The following is a 14,663-nucleotide window of genomic DNA, read 5'->3' on the forward strand; positions in this document are numbered from 1 at the left end:
ATGAAGTAGATTTGCCACATCAAATTATGGCATATAGATCTTATGCCCTCCTGTGATACAAAATATTTTCCCTTTTAAAAATTTTATAAAAATATAGGTGTATTCAATTCAGAATTTTAATGATTCCATGAAAATCTAGGCCAGTGTATTAAAAAACTCATTGATTTTAAATGATTTTATTATTAGTGGATTTTGGTGGATTTTGTTGAAATAACAAAGACTATGAGAATCCCAGCATTTTCTCTTTCGGTGTATTCGGTACACTGCCATATGTTGTAACCAATCTAACGTGTAAGGGTATTACTGAACGATATATTTATATTAGTAGGGTATAATATTAATAACATTCACTCATATTATGATACGTTGGATTGGTTACACTACGTGACAGTATATCGGTTATATAGAATAATTTCACTTTTGGAATGGAATTCAATAAGAATTTATAGCATTCATAAAATCTGCAAGAGTTTATAACTCTTTTAAAATCCATTACAATCTCAATTTAATACAACCCTTCGAATTCTAATATAAATAAAAATGCTAGTGAAAAAAAAAAATCATAACTTTAAATAAAAAAATAGATCCTTTTATATTAATTTCATAAGGTGTTTGTATAATTTAATAAAGTGAATTACTCTAAAGTCCATTTTACAGCTCTTAATGATAAAAATCTCACCTAAAACGTTGCAATGATAAATAGGTCCACTTTGTACAAATAAAGCTTACGTTTCTTCCGTGTTTTTAGTGCCGAGCACTCGTTGTGTTTTTTTATTTTTTTTTTGGAACTGGCAAATTGACACTAATTGCCAATGTTTAATGGTAGCAATTAGTAATAGTATAACACAAATGTTTTATACAATTAAATAGTTATTGTCGCATAATAGCAATTATCGAGTACTTGGTGAATAGTACTAAGTGGTCGGTGAAGGTGTCGAGTGTTCGGTGAAAGTGCTAAGCGCTTGGCTCATTAAAGTGGATTGGCCTGTCATCTTGTTTTTGCAAGTGGGCCGACCGATCATGAGCTTTTTTGTTTTGGACTTTAAAAATAAACCTAATTTATTATTGGCCAGTGCTATTCTGACCACCCTAAATTGCTGAGTTGACTACTCTATTTCAAAATTTCAACTTTACCCTTAAAACAACAAATTTCAATTTTGTTCGTCGATTCATTCGATAGTTATCTACCAAAATATTTATAGTTATTCGACAGTAATCTGCTGAACATTGGTGAATTATTCAGTGGATAACCACCAAATGAAAATGAAAAAGGCATTCAATAAATATCTGCCGCAATGTTTGTGTTTATTCGACAATTATTTGTCAAATATTGGTAGATGTTTCGGTAGATGACCACTGAATAGATCTGAGTGATTTCATTATATTTTTGCAATAAAAGGTAAAATAAAAAAAAAAGTTTGACAAAATATGTTAGAATGATCAACTTAACAGATGAAACTTCACTCTTTATTATTATAACAAAATTAATGTTGCAAGAGTACTTTAAACAATTAATGTGGAAATTAATCACTAATCACTAATGTTGTAACAATTAATGTTTTGGAAATCAATAATTCTACTAATCACTAATCAGTGGAAATTAGTAAAACTGTAAAAGTGTAGAGGCTATTATCGTCATACTACAGATTCCGAGAAGCGTTTCTATAAATACTGCCCACAATGAGGATCTTTAACCATGTTGGCAGCCATTGTTGCTCTGGTATAAGGCTATAAGCTGAGTCACGCAGAGAGCCAAAAAACACAAACAAAGAGAGAGTGTGGCAGTAGAGCCTCAAATGAAGCCTCAGCAATGGCGCTAATGGCAACCAGAACAAAGCTCTCTAGGCTCCTGACGAATCTCACCGCAAAAACATCGATTTTCGGATCTGGGTCTTGCTCCAATGGCGTCAAGGGACCGGTCCGGGTCGACCCTGGAAGTGGACTCGGTGGGTCGATTTGGTATTCGTCCTCTGCTGTGGCGGCACAGAAAGAGACACAGGCTGTTGGGTCGAGGCACATGGGATTGGAGATGTTGGGTGTGAAAGACTATGAGGACTACAGGAGGTCTCTTTATGGTGAAATCACTCACAAGGCTGTGCTTGTTGATGCTGTTGGCACCCTTGTTGTTCCTTCTCAGCCAATGGCTCAGGTTCTCTCTCTCTCTCTCTCTCTCTCTCTCTCTCACACACACACACACACACACACAAACAAAGATTACATGCACAACCACATATTCATTTCTGTACACAAGATTTGTATGAATGTAATTCAACTTTTGAGTTTCTGGGTTTGTATATCTGAGAATTGATTTTTTGGTTTTTTTTTTCATTTTGTGTTTTGGGCTATGTTTATACAGAAATGCAAATACAATAACATACTCTTAGTTTTTTCTTTTAACATACTTTACTTGTGCATATTGGCGTGGAACGATTATATTTATCCACATTGATTTTTAAAGCATGTATTTACTTTCTGCGTTTCTGGACTTATGTGTGGTAGAATTGGATTTCTGGGATTTTTTTTTTTTTAAATTACATTATCGTTGTGGCTTTTGAGTATAGAAATTATAGGTTTTGCACGATTATGCCTTTTTTATATTTGCGCCATTATCTGTCTCTTTATTTCTTTGCTGATACATTGAATATTGTGCTGTTGACATAGATATATAGGAAGATAGGGGAGAAGTATGGGGTGGAGTACTCAGAGGCAGAGATTTTGAACAGATACAGAAGGGCTTACGAGCAGCCTTGGGGTCAATCTCGTCTCAGGTCTCTTCCCATTTTGCTTCTCCATTTTTCTACTTCTACTTTTATAATGGATTATATGGTTTCCAGTTATCCATCTGCTATTGTTATTATTTTTTTTAATTTGGATTTTATGTCTTTATATTTTTATTTCCCATTAGTTATAATGAATTTCTGTCTGCCGTTTGTTCTTGCCTGATTTGGTTTGCTATCAGGACAGTTGTTTGGAAGTGTTGTATAAAAATAATGGACTCAATTTCTGCCTTCAATAGCTATGATTTTGCATCTGGAAGTTGGGCTAATTTTTTTTTTTTGTTGGTATAATGGGGGGTGAGAAGCTAATTCATGACTTCTGTTTTGTAAAGTTCAAAATATTGTGTTGGAGAGCTAATTCACTTTCTTTTCTTACAATTGAGTGACTTGGAGAGATCTAACAGTCTAAAAAAATTGTGGTTCCTTCTTCCATTTTGTGAAATATATTGACAGTCCTTAAGTCCTATCATAGAATATTCCCTTTCTGTCCAATGTGTAATCAATGGGTTTGGTCAAGGGATCTTTCTGATTTTACTCAACAACCAATGGTCCAAATCTTTAAGCTCGTACTCACAGGGAAATTTGGAGATGATTCTGTCATGAATCTGTGTAAGTTTTGGACAAATTTGTGCTAAGATAAGGGTGTGGGGTCCTATTGGCTTTGCAAATAAGAAAGCTTGCTTATGCATGACCTATCATTCACTACTATGATGTCCTTTTGAGGCACGGTGACCAAATGTTTGTCATATCCCAAACTTAAATGAGTCAAGTTAAATCAATCATTTAGCAAAAAAGAAAAGAAAATTGCAATTGTGGCTGATCTGGGAACTTTGATGCTCCAATGCGCATATCCTGAGGCATTTCAGGTTTAGAAAAAAATCAAGGGTTGGATAACTTGCCTTAAAAAGGTGGACCTCGATTATATTATATCCACTGCATGGCTCTTGATAGTAGCTCATACTAACAGGCTTGCATATGCATCACTTAAATATACCTTTTCCTTTTTAATTTAATTTATTCCTACATTTGTGCTCTTGAGAATAACTTAAAAAGTATGCATGCACACAATTAAGAGTAGATAAAATTTGTATGATGGCAATAGAAATCACAATTCTCCAATTTTGTTTGGTAGGTGATTTTTTATTTTATTTTATGGATATTAACTTATTTATTAATGTTGAAAAATCTAGTGCTACAGTTCTTGAAATGGTGATTATCTTTGGTGATGTCTCATTTGTTTTAGCCAAGAGGTGGTAACAATGTCACATATGGTCCCTGAGTTAATATGGAAATTGTACTACTTGGTTCAACTATGAACAAACTTGAACTATTTGTGTCCTTTTTCACTCTGCCAAACTTGTAATGAAACATAAAACCATTGGATAGAGAAGTTCCTTATTTTTCCTTGGTCCTTCTGCACATGATGCAAGGGAAATTTTGGGGGCAGTCGGTTTTTGTCCTGTATAAGCCCAAGACCTGCGCTCACTTGCATCATTTCAAGGTTTACATTGGCATCTGCTTATATTTTAAATGAGTTATTTGTATCTTCCTGCATGCCTTGATTGTCTAAAGTTATGGTAACTGATTTTTGGTTTGGTTGATCGGAATGGTAACCGAATTGAATCTTTTTGTCTCCTTGTAAATTTGTCGTTATGTGATTGGTGTTAGTTTATTTTCCCGCATTTTCTTCCCGCATTTTCTTCTCTTTTTTATTTGAAGGGTCAAATAGTTTAAACTTTTAAATAACTTTATTCTTGTAAAGGAAAAGCCAATCAGAATATCTTCCCACTTCCCAGGACCAATTATTCATGTGTAGTGCTTGCAGGTTCTTCATAACCCTGACTAGTGGATATATCACGTCTTGGTACATAAATCCAGGTCTTATGTCTTAAATACTTTTACTAAAATATGATTAACATGTAATTAATTTTTGGACAAGTAAATATGAATCCTTTCTGTGCTTATCAAATGAAAGAAATTATTTTCCGTTCTTTTTCTTTCCCTTAATCCTTTGCTTCAGATAAATATAGAAGTTTAGCTTTAATAAATCTTTTTTTGTTTGTTTTTGTTTTAATCTTGAAGTGTGCCTTTTTCTCATATTCCATTGCAGATATGTAAATGATGGGAGACCCTTCTGGCAATATATAGTCAGTTCTTCCACTGGCTGCTCAGATTCTCAGTACTTTGAAGAACTTTATAACTACTATACAACTGACAAGGTTGGGTGATCTATAAGTACCATTTTCTGTATGACATGTAGAAGTGTGAATTTGGTTATGATATTTTCTCTGATTTTTCTTCCATAGGCTTGGCACCTCTGTGATCCTGAAGCTGAGAAAGTATTTGAGGCTCTAAGAAAAGCAGGTGTCAAAGTAGCTGTTGTCTCAAATTTTGATACCCGATTAAGACCACTTTTGCAGGCTCTAAATTGTGAACATTGGTTTGATGCAGTAGCAGTGTCAGCTGAAGTAAGTGAATTGTTTAGAATCTTTCCACAGTATGCATGTGTCTTGCTTCTCTCTCTCTCTCTCTCTCTCTCTCTCTCTCTCTCTCTCTCTCTCTCTCTCTCTCTCTCTCTCTCTCTCCCTATCTCTTTCCCTCCCTCCCTCCCTCCTTCCCTTTTCCTCCCCTCTCTTCCCCTCTCCTCCTCATGCACACACATACACATTTAGAATCTTTCTGCAGTATGCATGTGTCTTGCATGAGTGATTAATTTACATGTTGAACAGAAATTCTCTCTCTCCCTCCCTCTCCCTCTCATTCACACACATACACATTTGGAATTGCAGTATGCATGTATCTTGCATGAAGTGATTAATTTACATGTTGAACAGAAATTCTCTCCCTCCCCCCCCCCCCTCCCTCTCCCTCTCATGCACACAAATGCATATTTAGAATCTTTCTGAAGTATGCATGTATCCTGCATGAAGTGATTACTTTACATGTTAAAAAGAAATTACCTAATTGTATATACATACAAGAAATACTCACAAAATGTGTTTTTTGTTCCCCACAGTCTAAAGATATGCATTTCTCATGAAAAAATAGTTCTGTTGTTAGGACTTAGTATCCCCATCATCCTTTTTCCATTGTTGATGGAGTGATTCTCGCTTATAAACAGGTTGAAGCAGAGAAGCCAAATCCAACAATATTTCTGAAAGCTTGTGAGTTATTAGGAGTCAAACCTGAGGATGCTGTGCATGTGGGGGATGATCGTAGGAATGATATATGGGGCGCTAGAGATGCAGGCTGTGATGCTTGGCTTTGGGGAAGTGATGTTTACTCCTTTAAGGAGGTACGTTCTCATCACATCTCTACTACACTATGGGATGTTTGGGTAAGGGTGCTTACGATGTGTAATTTACAATGTCCTAAAAAACCTCTAGGAGCATGGGCCTATCATGGGTCATATTCTTGAAAATAACACTTCAGGTTATTCAATTTGAAGCAAAGTTTCTCTCTCTCTCTCTCTCCCTTGCTCTCTCCTTCCCTCCCTCTCCCCTCTCTCCCCTTGATGTTGCTTCCCATGCAACCTTTGAGAGTTATGTAACATATATCCCAACTTTGTCTTCATAATTGTCTTTCAACTTTTCATCCTATTTAAAGTTAACAATGAGAAGTAAGAATAGATGAAAATGAAGAAAATAAATCAAAATTTGGAAAGAGGAAATTGCTTAAAATCTCTAAGAAGGCATAAGAGTGGACATGCTCTCTAGGTCCTCTAGAGAAATGCGTTCAACTTGAGCTATATCTTGAAACTAATAGATACCATTAGGCCCCATTAGCTTAAGCTTTTAGGGATGAGAATGGTTCAACAATGTATAGTCAAGCTAACATCCTTCCTTCAGGTGGAGATATAGATAGAGACATATAGGTGTAGCCCCACATTGCAAATTAACAAATAAGTAGGAAATAGGGTTGAGATGTTTCGTACCAAAGACCTTCTAGAACCAGAGCTCTAATACCATGATGAGAAATTCGATGTGTACCCGCTAAAATTGCTCATTGTACCCCATGAATATTTTTCCCTCAGAAGTTCCCATTTTATCCTCAAATATAATAAAAAAGCCTAAAACAGTTATAAAAAACCCCACCTCTCTCTTTTTCTCTTCCTCTCTCTCTCTCTCTCTCTCTCTCTCTCTCTCTCTCTCTCTCTCATGGGTGCTGCCGTATCAAGCTAACAGTAACATGGTAACTAAGTTGAGTTGTGGATATCTAGTGTCTTAGCAGTTACTGTAGTCATGTGTAAGAGACCAGGATACATAGATGTTGTTTATATTATGCTTTCTAGGTCCTCTAAAGGCATAGGAGTGAACATACTTTGTCTTCCTCTAGCATTTGTATATATGTTCAGTTCCGAAAAGCCCAATTTACTGAACTTGTTGATCTGATATTTTGATTTGAGGGTTGATAGAAAATGCGTCAAACTCTCACGGCATTCATCCTCCTTATTATGTCCTGTCATTCATTTTTCTGACATTTTTGTTTTTGACAAAAGTTATATCCATGGTTTAAAATTAAAAATTATACAGAGTTACCTCTAGTAAATTACGTCTCCCAATTTATTATTATAACAGTTTCATTACTTTCTGCTGATGCAGGTGGCTCAGAGGGTAGGCGTTCAGGTTTAAAATAATGTCTTGTGCAACATGAATGATGCTCTCTTTGTACAGGTTTCTTTAGCTTCATTTGGGGAGGTGGGGGATGTAGGTGGGGGATGTATATTTCTGCTTTGTTGTAATCTGCATAAAGAGAGACGTGAGGCAAGAACACCTATGTGAAACCTAAAGAGATATGTGAGACAATGTTAAGACATTTATGTCTTTCTTGTGAAAAATGGTGTGCAATTTCTATGCTTCTGGTCCTCATCTGTTACTGTTTTGAATTAGACCTTATTTGAAGATCCTAAGACGATCAATTCCTCAAAAATTGCTTAGAAACTTTTTAGTACCTGCAATTTATGAATTAAATATCAGAAGTCTGAATCATTTAACAAATTAGTATAATATATGAGAAGCCAAAAAAGAAAAAATATATAATTTAAAGATGAGTGAGTGATGCGGGTACTTCTAGAATCAGCTTTGTCTCAAATGAATCAATTTTGTCTCAATGCTAAGCAGTGGTTGTGGTGTGATCAACTAGGGGTGGTGATAATATTATTATTATTATTACAAGACGATTTGACATTAATTGGCATAATGAGTTTGAGTTTATCATTAATTGGCATGTAATAAATCGATGAGATTAGTGTTAAAAATGAAAATTTGACGCAAAAAAAAAAAAAAAAAAAACTAGTATTATATGAAAGAAATGTCTAGTTTTTCTCATTTTTAATAATTATTGTACGAATTGTGTCGAACATTTATAGAATTACTTTATGGTTTTAAAAATATTAAGATCAAGTTTCAAGACAAAAAAAAAATAACCAAATTATTTTTATCCTTAGATGGTGCTAATTTATCATAGTAGCTAATTTCAGCTATAATAAGGGCATTTCCATATACTAGTAACGATTAAGTATACAATTAGAGACTTGACACTGATTTCTGAAATGTAGCTTCATTCCTGAGAAGTGAATGTATATTAGGTGAATCCAACTTTAACAAGCCATATAGTTTATGTCAAAAGTGGTGTGGAAGCAATCAAAATCTGAGAAAACAAAAAGACTGATCTACTGCTAATTTGAGCCTTAATTTTGTTGCACCTATTACTATACTATGGTCCATATCCAATCCACCACCACTTTCCAAGCATATACAAAAGCTGGATACCATATGCTTCAAAACAACCAGCATTAGAATTGCATATCTGATGCACAAAAAATTAGCTGCTCTTCTCCTTTCTGAGTCAAACCCCATCTCAACTTAGTGTATCTCATTTGCTCAACTTTGTATCTCCTTTGTTCAACTTTGTATCTTCTTTGCTCAACTTTGTATCTCCTTTGCTTGAATGTTGAGGGTGGAATCTTTTTGCTAAAGGTTTAGGCTCCCTTGTTTTGTGATTGAACCCTCTCACACAAATGAAGCCTGCAAAATATAATCACCAACTTCATTAGTAAATTAAGCAGCTAGCATGATTCCAAGTGTATAGCAGGGAACATACATTCACTTTCTTCAATCACAACAGCTTTAACAGAGTTCATTATCACCACAACTGATCTCACAATCCACTCTTCAAGCACAGTTTCAATAAATTATGATAGCTAAATTTGCATCAATAAGATTATTGTCCACTTTCTTATATAGCCTTAACGAAATATGCAGTGAAATCGAGTGAATCCAGCCTGAAATCCATGTATTGTCCAGCTTATTTTTGTAAGCAAGTAATGTGTCTACACCCAAGAAAGCTTCAGTGTTTTCATTATTACGTTCTTGCATTGTACAACATTGCTGCTTACAAATGAAGAGGCAAGAAGTGTCTGCAATCCTAGGTTTTAAGCTTTGTCCATCTCTCTCTTGACTAGAAACTACAAATTCGAACTAAAGGAGAGCATCTGGTTCTTTTTTTCTTTTAATAATTTCATGTTTTGGTAAGTGTAGTACGATAACATGCAATTTAATATTCCACATCATACCTTCCTTAAAGCAGCGCTGGATTTCTTCAGTTAATAAACCTAGTTCAGAGATATTGAGCTTTAGTATACAAAAGATTCCAACCATTGTAAACAAGTGCTGTAAAAAGATATACCTCTAAAAATTCCTGAGACAGTAGTTCCACAATATAAAGTTCGCATTGTCAAATTCTGCATGGATGCTACAGGAACATCAATTGGTGTTTTACTGGTTGTATCATCAGCTACCACCTGTGGTGATCATATTGTTATTTCAGCAGACCAGCTTGTTTTCAAAGAGTATAGTTCCCAAGTATGCTGGACATGTAAGCTTAGACGAGAACAAAAACTTCAGAAACCTTTACCTCATTGGCTTGAAAGTATGTTCCGTTAAGGGGGAAGGTTCCTCTCAATGCAGTGCGACATGGTATCTATGTCATGAATTGTTGTTTATGTTAGATTTTCACCTTTTGTTGTTTTAGCATAAGAAAATATGCCACAGTTAAAATACATGCCAGGGGTTATGTGTTCTCCTTACCAAAATTGTTCCTAGAACAGTGCGGCCAGTATCTTCTGCAACATTGTTGCAACAAAATGGCTTCTTCTCATCAAACCAATTGGTTTGACATTCAGCTAATCCAACAGAATTGGATATTTCACCTGAAATTAAAACTTTCATCAACAATTACAGTAATTTAAACTATTATAACCAGTGACTTGTAAAATAATGCTGCATCATCACAACAATGGCTTTTATCAATCATACCAGGTGTCCATACAGCAAGAAGGTAAGGGCAGGGGTCATCAGGTTCTCTTCTCTCTAGCTGCATTCATTATTCATGAAAAGGGTTATTGCATCTAAAAGTCAAATACATCCATCTGATCGAGGATGGTTGAGAATTGAGATAGCTAACCCCTTCCAAAATATGGTGAGTATCTGGGAGTTCATAGCTGCATATGTATAGAATTGTATCAGTATATGCAATTTAATAATGTAAATTACCGTGATAATATTTAACAACTTGTTTCAAAAAATATAAGTCACAAAAATCATATTGGTAGTAGATTTTTGGCTCTATGAAAAGCTGGCTATCAGTTTCATATACATTTAGGTTGAAAAGAAATTGCATCTAGTTTCAGTATAAGTGTGTGTGTACAGATGATTCTTCAGTCATGAAAGAAGGAAATTGTGTGCTTACACTAGATGCTCTGTCCTATATCGCCTCATTTTCTTCAATCTGGGTGTGGGACTAGTTGCAACTTGAGCTATATTATTTGACATGTTACCCTTTTGAAGCAACACGTTAGTCCCGTCTAAACAATTCTGCAAGCTTTCTACAGACTCTTTATCATTGACTTTGATTTTAGCAATCTTCTCATGAGACTTTACAAAAGAATCTTCAATGTCACCTTCACACCTTGCACTTCATTCAACATGAATGGGAAATATTATTATCAAAGAAACACCCCATATGAATTTCATTTTTCCAATTAAAGTAAAATTTTCTATAAGAGGTTCTTCTGTGTTTTCAAAAAGATGGGAAATCTAATAGCCCACTGTATAGTTCATAATTTTGAATAATAAATCTTCTATAACTGTACATGAAAAATTTGAAAGTTATGGTGAAATTAAGGTCATCTTAATGTTGCATTATTTAAGAACAACCTAAAACCTTCAATGCCAGGTTAAATCTATCTTTTCTTTCTTTTTCCTTTAAAATGTCTGAACCCATTTTAATCACCAAGTTATTAATACAAGATATACATATGTATATATTTATATATAATTAAGCAAGGAATGAGATCCAAAACCTTGCAAAAGAACTTGCAAAGTGCTTGCAATCTCCTCTCATAGGACATGCTTGGCAATTTGGTTGATTTTTTGTACAGAAAACCTGCACATGTTCAAAGCACAATGTGATGATTGAGAAACAAGGAAGATACCAAGCTGCATTCTTTTCTTGTACAATATCTTGAAAGAACAATATGCATACCTTACCACATGTAATCATTTGACAATGTAATTCATACCTGTCAAAGATTAGTATTTTAATCAATACAAGTGCTGTTTGAGTACAACTCTGTTAATTGAGAAGCAGTAATTTTATGGGGTGGAGATTATATTGAAGACAACACATCAAAGGAAATCATACAATGTTTGTAGGTCAAAATTAGACAGCCTTGGCCACAGATATTTATAAATTGAATCTTCCTTCGGGTACCTACACAGAAAGAATGCTAGATATTCAAATGCAATTAAAAAATTCTAGACTGATGATTCAGTATATGTGTGTGTGTGTTTGTGTGTGTGTGTTTCTGACCTCTTTAAATGATGTAGTTGAAGTTTCCCATGCAATGTTTGAAGAGGGACCCAACCGAGTCGTACAACTATCCGACCAACATTAGAATCAACCTGATAGAAGAGAAAAGGCAAAATATCAGGTCCAGAATGAAACTCTGTCATGCCAACTACTAATGCTCTTTCAAATTCTTACTGGGAAGGCAAGCTGCTTCAGCGCCAAGAGCCGCACACACTCCACACATTTCAAACCCATTCCTTCTATGCTCAACAAGTAATTCCTACATACATAGGGTAACATTTAAAATCTTCACATTCATTAGAACATATCTTAAAGAGCTACAAAATCTTTATGCAGAAAAGATGAAAACTATTCCTACAATTATAGGTTGAAGGATTCATGTAAACTTGAATTTACTTTTTCAGGTGGAAATTACACTTATGCATATTAAAGAACAAGATAAAATTCAATATTTCTCTTTTCGATCTGGCTTAAAAAGAACCACAATCCATAATATCAGCTTTAACTTTTGATATGGACTTACTTCACTTCTTCTGGCGGGACATATCTTAACCATTCAAGATCAATGCTCCCGTGATCTCTTTTCAGTCTTTCAAGGAAATCCTGAAAGGTTTAGAGCAATTATTGACATTCCTTCACTTCAAGGGATTTGAGATCTTAAGAAAATAATCATCATCATCATATTCTTTTTGAGCTGTCTTCATCTATTTAAACTGTTCGTGCTACAATTATCGTATACCTTGATGCGTTCTGCAAGCTTGTTACTCATTCCTCTCCCCAAAATGCTTTTGGAGATATCAGTCAAAGGCGCTTGTCTAACAGCTTCCCAGTCTAAAGAGTCCATTGTATCATCACTTCTCTCGCTTTGTGTCCCTCCGGAGTAGACGTTCCTTAAACTATCCCAATCATCTTCTTTGACACAGTTCCTCACATTTTTGTCATTTCTTCTAGAGGTAGTTGCCTTTGCACCAAAGGAAAGTTCATGTTTTTCCAAATTTGATCCGTTCCTACTTGACTTTATCTGATCACATGTTTGCTCGATTCGACCACTCTGATATTTCGCAGCAAGTGACATGAAGGCAGAGCTGCACACCAGAAAAGGCCAACATATACTCCTTTCTCAGCCTACTTCTAAATATTCTTTTAGCAGGTCATAAGACATTCTGTCAGAGAATTAGAGTATAGACAAGTTTTACCTTGAGAAGAGATCTGTCACTCTTTGAGTTAAAAATGCTCCAACAACTGAGTCCACTACGGAACCTCTCCACATCCAAAAATATTTATTGCCTGCAAAACTTATCAGTGTGCTATTAGTAAACTTGCAGAAAATTACAATTTCTGCGCTAGTCATTTTTCAAAAGTTGGTTAAGAAAATGATTAGTCAATTTTTATATGATGTCTATAATTTGGATATAATGCCTCAAACCCCAATTTGTCACCTTGGACAAGATTCATGCTGGCAATGAAGGACTTTGCGCGTTCATGGAACAGTTCCCTTTCTTCTTCCCACCATTTCTCCTTCTCTTTATTATTGTCAGCTTCACCTATGCTTAGATCAACTTGAGGTTGTAAATGCCATCTCAGGGTACAATCAGATGACCCTACATGAGGAACCGATTTGTTGCACTTTCTTTTAATCCGCCCACGTGCCTTCTGATCTTGCTTCATGAGTTGAGTTTGTTTATCATTTTGCAACTTTAGAACAGAAACCTTCTTATAAGATCTAGTTGTAATTTGAGAACATTGAATACTGGGAAACTTTTGAGTGGTAAGACGCTTAGATGACCTAGTAGTAGGTTTAGAAGTGATTGGATTATCTGTTTTCTCTGTGAGATTAGCTTTTCTCCTGCAAGTTTCTTTCAGACTTCCTGGTTTTGGAGATTTCTTGGGCTTGCCTCCAATAATTGTTGCTTTGGACTTATCTTCCATTTTTCTTCTTGCTCTCTTCAGTAGCTTCTGACTCAGGTCTATGCCATCAAAGCCTCTCTTCTTCGACCTACAGTTACCTGGTGCAGTTGCTGCATCAGTGGAAGTAGAAGTTGAAGACACAAATGTTTTTGAGCAGTCATATCAACATGGCAGAGGCTATTACTACTATTACCATTTCCTTGTTGCATTTCTGGCCTTGCTGGAATGGGCTTTGGAGGGGTCATTGGAATCCAGCAGCTGGCCTCTTTCTGAAACTCTCTTTCATATGGATTGTCAAATACTAGTTCCATTTCTTCTAGTATTGTCTTGTTTCTGAACCTAAATTTGTATAACATTTTAGCCAATTAATGTCAAGAGTACGAAACATTAGAGGCAGAAAATGAGATAAAAGCTTTCTATTACGAAATTATTCCTTTTATTATTTCTCTACTTCATGTATGAGTTGGATGGACAAGCAATCTTCGTGAAGAATTATAGAAAAACCAGGACAGAAAATAAAAGGAAAAAAGCTGTCAGCAGGCAAAGAAGGCCTGAGTGCACAAAAGCCATCAGAAGAGAAGAGAGACAACAACAAACAACAATGCAACTAGTCTGATTTGTTAACAAGATTAAATTAGCAAATGCACAATTACCATTATTAATTTATTAGTCTTACTCCTATTCAGAGTCAAATTTATTAGTAATCAAGAAAGGATAATATATACAAAAATCATGCTAGTTAGTAGTTACCAAGGATCAACAGCTAAACTTTCAAAATCAATCCGAACTTCGCGGATGCGTTTTCTGATTTCATCTGCATTTGCTTGCAACTTGGCAATCTCAGACTCTTTGCTCTCATGCATTGACATTAGTATTCTCCGCTTTGCTACAAACTCTATAATCTTCTTTTGAATCTCATCAATCTCTTCCAAAGTCTGCTCTGCCATGGTTTGGGATGTGAATTTGGCTTCCTCTAAATGGCTTTTAAGTAGTCCTCTTGATACTTCTTGGGGACCTGCCAATTCTAGACAACATAGGCAGAGTAATTAAATAAAAATATGTCTCTCCTATGCTCTATAACAGTTAACACTACGCAGAAACTTTTTA

At 35.3% G+C, this 14,663-nt stretch overlaps 2 protein-coding genes across 2 annotated transcripts; one reads left to right on the plus strand and one right to left on the minus strand.

Annotated features, from left to right (window-relative positions):
* The first annotated feature begins 1,709 nt into the window (after positions 1-1,709).
* On the plus strand, positions 1,710-7,645 carry LOC147282596 (Haloacid dehalogenase-like hydrolase (HAD) superfamily protein). The gene is made up of 6 exons (XM_086248025.1): positions 1,710-2,149; positions 2,662-2,768; positions 4,888-4,996; positions 5,084-5,245; positions 5,899-6,072; positions 7,379-7,645. The coding sequence occupies exons 1-6, from the start codon at positions 1,811-1,813 to the stop codon at positions 7,406-7,408; spliced, it is 921 nt and encodes a 306-aa protein (XP_086104151.1). The 5' UTR covers positions 1,710-1,810; the 3' UTR covers positions 7,409-7,645.
* Positions 7,646-8,651: 1,006 nt separating this feature from the next.
* LOC147282597 (DNA glycosylase/AP lyase ROS1-like) lies at positions 8,652-14,503 on the minus strand. Its single transcript, XM_086248235.1, has 19 exons — positions 14,307-14,503; positions 13,750-13,895; positions 13,088-13,666; positions 12,845-12,935; positions 12,665-12,733; positions 12,388-12,592; positions 12,172-12,251; positions 11,823-11,907; positions 11,649-11,740; positions 11,481-11,549; positions 11,140-11,358; positions 10,527-10,745; positions 10,242-10,278; positions 10,094-10,151; positions 9,866-9,987; positions 9,693-9,758; positions 9,465-9,579; positions 9,352-9,390; positions 8,652-8,803 (listed from the first exon to the last, which is right to left on the minus strand). Exons 1-19 carry the CDS (start codon positions 14,501-14,503, stop codon positions 8,652-8,654), a joined length of 2,640 nt encoding a protein of 879 aa, XP_086104361.1.
* Between the last annotated feature and the right edge of the window lie 160 nt (positions 14,504-14,663).

The sequence above is a fragment of the Dryas octopetala genome, chromosome 6 (genome assembly GCF_963921425.1).
Source record: "Dryas octopetala chromosome 6, drDryOcto1.1, whole genome shotgun sequence".
In the NCBI taxonomy this organism is placed as follows: domain Eukaryota; kingdom Viridiplantae; phylum Streptophyta; class Magnoliopsida; order Rosales; family Rosaceae; genus Dryas; species Dryas octopetala.